This window comes from Puntigrus tetrazona, chromosome 24, assembly GCF_018831695.1.
Source record: "Puntigrus tetrazona isolate hp1 chromosome 24, ASM1883169v1, whole genome shotgun sequence".
Classification (NCBI taxonomy): Eukaryota; Metazoa; Chordata; class Actinopteri; order Cypriniformes; family Cyprinidae; genus Puntigrus; species Puntigrus tetrazona.
The window spans coordinates 3894893-3899892 of NC_056722.1; the positions used below are offsets into that span (position 1 = coordinate 3894893).

General features: G+C 34.3%; 1 protein-coding gene and 3 gene segments (V, D, J or C); 1 reads left to right on the plus strand and 3 right to left on the minus strand.

Annotated features, from left to right (window-relative positions):
- LOC122329698 overlaps positions 1 to 5000 on the minus strand; it is a 610329-nt gene that overhangs the window by 313745 nt on the left and 291584 nt on the right.
- The window catches only part of LOC122329697, a 601685-nt gene that overhangs the window by 307519 nt on the left and 289166 nt on the right, over positions 1 to 5000 (minus strand).
- The window catches only part of LOC122329696, a 603783-nt gene that overhangs the window by 305001 nt on the left and 293782 nt on the right, over positions 1 to 5000 (plus strand).
- The window catches only part of LOC122329712 (ankyrin repeat and fibronectin type-III domain-containing protein 1), a 72295-nt gene that overhangs the window by 57365 nt on the left and 9930 nt on the right, over positions 1 to 5000 (minus strand). The window contains exon 4 of the mRNA XM_043226171.1: positions 4992 to 5000. This exon is cut by the window's right edge and continues 215 nt beyond it. Coding sequence (XP_043082106.1) covers positions 4992 to 5000 — 9 coding nt within the window. The remainder of the gene's footprint in view (positions 1 to 4991) is intronic.

Sequence of the window (5000 nt, forward strand, 5' to 3'; positions counted from 1 at the left end):
AATATTTTTTTTCCCATTATGGAAGTCAATGGTGACCTAAAGCAGCCTAGTTACAAACTTTAAAAATATGACATTGCAAAAAATAATAATAATAAATAAATAAATAAATAAAATATATATATATATATATATATATATATATATATATATATATATATATATATATATATATATATAATTTATTTATTTATTTATTTATTTTATTTTTTTAAGGTAATGATAATTAAACAATATTTTTTGTCTCGGTACCTTGGGCCAGCAGGTCCCTGTCTTAATGAGTGATTCACTGAATCACTGATTCAAATGATTTATTCAAAATGGCTGATTCACTTAGAACGGCTGATTCAATTCACTTCGTGGATGGATAGTTGAATCATTCAATGTGATTAGTTCTAAAACTAATCTAAAACTTTATTTGGAGCTATTTTCTTTGGTAAAATAGAAAAAACAGACACTATTGTGTCTAAAACATAACTTGTTAAACTGGAATAAAATCAATATCAGATTTTGCATATCGCACTGACATTGCTTAACTACATACATAAAAAAGGGTTATTTTTGCTTTCAAAAGAAGCATTCAAAGATCACACAACCTTAATACGATTTTTTAATAAGCTGTCAGCTCTGTAAAATAAATAAAAATGTAGTTGTAAATAAACCAAAGATTAAGTACATGTTTCACAAGAAAATACTGAGGTTTTTATACCTTTAAAAAAGTAGTTTTAATTCAGTGCAACGTTGTTATATTTACTAGCAAAATGTATTTATTTTCTGTTGCACGCTGACGAAAGCTGCAACAGTGTGGCTGTGTGGTTGTTAGAATGTTGTTAAAAGGTTGCTAGTATGTTTGCCGACGGCCTCTTGTGAAAATGCTGCAGAAAGACACACACTGAGCAATCAAATGAAACTCGACAATATCCAAAAAATGTTTTGAACATTTGGATTTCTCATAATTCCCGACTGGATCCTGCCCGGCATCTCCTTCTCTTTTGCATAATGCCGAACCCATCCCCCTCTCACAACGAGGCAAAGCCTCTTTCATCTCTCATTTTCGGTTAAAATGTGAATCACATGTCGGGTCTGGTCGATGTTTACTGCACGTCTCAAATGAAACATGTTTGTTGATTTTAGCTGTTAGTCTGAACACAAGTTCTCATGGGACCCGACTGATTCGATAAAGGCTGAGCGATGGCTCCGTTTATCCAATTCAAGTAATTTATTCGCATTCACACATGCGCAAACGCTCGGCCAAACACGCGCTTCATTCATCTTCCGGCTAACGCAAACAAAGCTTTATTGGAGAGTTCGCAAAACGCTCGCGCTTCGCCAAAACTTCACCTGCGGCTGAGCGCGCCGACCAAACCGTTTCATCGGCTCTCCGTCGTGAAGACACGTCAGATGAAGCCCAGACGGGGTGAAAGGGAGAAGAAAAGAAAGACGAACTTCAGAGGGAAGAGTGTGAGGATGAGTTTGGGAGCGACGCCCCACATCTAAATACATAATGAGCCTTAATGGCCGCCGTTTCACCACGTAACCAACAGCAACCACTGCTGCGAGGAAAAAATCCCAGCCTTTTCGCCTCTCCAATGTGTGTGTGTGCCTTTGAAGAAAACAGCACAAACAAAAGAGATGACACTCACTAAACGTCACCGTTTCTTCTAGATTATTCTTTCTCCTTCTGCAGTGACGCCCGTCTTCTGTGCATTTGTAGTGTCTGTGAATGTTCTGTAAGTGTTTGTGCTCTTAATGAAGGCGTGCGGTGATCTCGAGTTCGGTTCGGTCTTTAAAGACAGACTGACAGAGAGAGTTTGTGCCTATTCAGCACTGCCATCTAGAGCTCTGCTTACACAACTACACAGCGCACGCACGCGCACGCACACACACACACACACACACAGGCGCACACACACACACACACACACACAAACACCCGATGACCTCTTTAAATGAAGCATTCAGGGTGAAAATCCTGCACTAAATGTGCTGAGAAAACAAAACTGATTCCACAAACGTTAAAATCTCTCTGTATTATACTGTCATTAAAAATGAATCTTATGATAAGATAAATTCAGCAGATTTAAGGACGCTATTTTAGCATGAAAAAAAAATATATATATATATATATATATATATATATATATATATATATATATATATATATATATATATATATATATATATATACACACACACACATATATATACACATATATATACAAAATATATAACATATAATATAATAATATTTTTATATATGTATATATAAATATATAAAATAAAAACAATAAAATATAAAAATATAAATTAAAAATAAATTTTATTATTATTATATATATATATATATATATATATATATATATATTGTATATATATTTGTTTTTTTTTTTTTTTTTTTAATATATACACTGAAATAAGATTACTAGAGGAAAAAATTAAATTAGTAATGTTGTCTCAGCAACCAATCGATATTAATTGAGTTCAAGTTGTAGTACTAAAATTGCTAAATTTAAATACAAATAAAAGTTAAACAGAAAACTAAAATTATAAGCTAAACAAAAATGACAAAAACTAATTTTACAAATATTAATAAATACCATACTTGTGTAACATCATCAATATAACACTACCTTTGTTCGGTTTTTAAATATTTTTTTTAAATGTATGCATTACATTTTTTTATTACTTTTATTTTGGCTTGAAATATGACCCAGACATGACCCTATTTGTGAGAAACTAATACATTTTAATCCAACCTGGATGCATGAGAACTGTAAAGTATCATTCCCAAATTTTATTGCAGTCACGAATCACTATTAAAACTTTTAAATATATTCTATATATATATGCATGTGCTCTATAAATGTATAATACAGAAACAAATCCAGCCTTACTTTATCACGGTGTATTAAATAAAACATACGATTAATATATGACAAATACCTGCCACGAATATCCATAATGAATTATTCAAACATCCTCCTGACGGAGCCGCAGCTGTCATTTATCTCCGCATACAGATGGAGCAGAAGAAGTTCACGAGAAGTCCACAGACTGCGTACAATCACCCAGCGGGAGGCTAACGCGCAGCAAAAAGCTTTTCCCAGCCATTTTCTCCAACAAATCTCTGACTTTAAGCCGGCGGTCGGCCAAAGCTCTGTTTATTTGCACAAATACTGTAACGGCTAAGCCGACTGAAAATAAAGCGCTCCGCAACCCTGGAAGCGTTTGTGAATGTGCGAGCGGTGGAAATTATTAAAGCATACAGTACGGGAAAAAAAAGACTAAATAATCTGCTTACTGTACCGTGACACTCCTACACGGAAAACGAATGATTCAGGAGGAAAAGAGCTTAGAAAAAAAAAATGCACGTGAGAAGGGATGACTGCACAGCCCATCTAACCGTGCTTTTCTAACAAACTGACAAAGTGACTCAGTTTTAAACCAAGATGCTCGCGTGCAACAGCTTAGAACTATCTTTTATCCATCACTTACCGTATTGAAGGCCGCGTACAGTACTTCGAGTCTAAGATTCATCCGGCTTAGCTATACAGTATCGAAGAAGTTTAGACAGACGTCTTACCCCCAAACACAGACGCCTCATTAGGTCGAGAGCGGAGCCCATCCTGACAGTGAAACTCGGCCTGCTTTTCTTCAGCTTTCTGAAGGTTGCACTGGAACACCTGAGCCTCTATTACACGACGCAGACAGGTAATGAGGGCTCGGCTTTCATGCTGCTATACACACTACATTAAATATTCATACGAACCCCTCCGTGCGCGCTTTCAAACACAACTTTAGGGACCGGCTTCACCCAAAAAAGAAAATTCTGTTATTTACTGCATGCATTTAAATCGGTGTGTCTTTTGCCGCACGCGTTTAATAGCAGCGGCAGAAAAACTGGAAAAATGTTTCAGCAAACCGCTGTCTCTTCGAATAGAATGTCGTTTATAACTATTCCAGTCTTCAGTGTCACGTGGCCCTTCAGAAATCATTTGCTGCTCAAATATTATAACCTATCATCGGCGCTCAATTGTTAAAAATGATGCAATTAAAATGACCACAATTATGTAATCACGCAGAGTGGGAGTTAATCAAAAGTCCACTTATGTTATCCTGCGTGCTTTTTTTCTTTCTGCGGGTCATCTTAAAGGTGTTTTCATTTTGGTTTCAGTATGACATTAAAATACCATTCATAGTTTAGCTTTTTTAATTTGAAGAATAAATCGATCCGATGCATAATTGACATACGGGGCTTAATACCACAGAAAAGAAATAAAGCTTTTCCGCTTATGTTTATGTGAAAATATGGCATGCCGTCGTAATTCAGTGTAAATTGCGATAATCATAATTAGTAATCCCAATTACAGTTTTAAGGGAATAATGGACAATTATTATTTTTGTCATAATTGTGCAGCCCTAGATGTTATTATTATAAAAGTATTTTACAAGCTAATTGTTTCTTTGCAAGACTTTAATTTTATTTTAAGCTTATTTTATTTTAAATAGAAATATTTTGTCGCTTTTGATGCACGTAATGTGCATGTAAAAACATATTCATGTGTTTTTTAATTTTTTTTACCCTAAACTTAGAGTAGTGTTTCCACAAAACTGTTATGCCGTGAAAACCCTGTTAAACACCGACTGATAATAATCAGAAATATTGAAAATTCAGCTGCGCATCACGGGAATAAATTACATTTTATACTACATAAAACAGAAAACAGTTACTTAAAACAGGAATAATATTTTATCATTTTAATGCATTTTTTTAGATCAAATAAAATGCAAAAAAAAAAATGCAAATAAAAAACAAATTAATAAATATATATAATTTGTGATTGCATTTAATTGCCTCAGTTTGCATAGAATGACCTTTGAAGGAAAACTTCCACAGAAATAACCAAACCACAATGAGGTTGAGCAAATAAAGACGTCACGTTCGTTTTTGGGTGCGCTGTCCCTTTAAAAAACTACTAAAAGTTTCTACTCACAAACTTCCT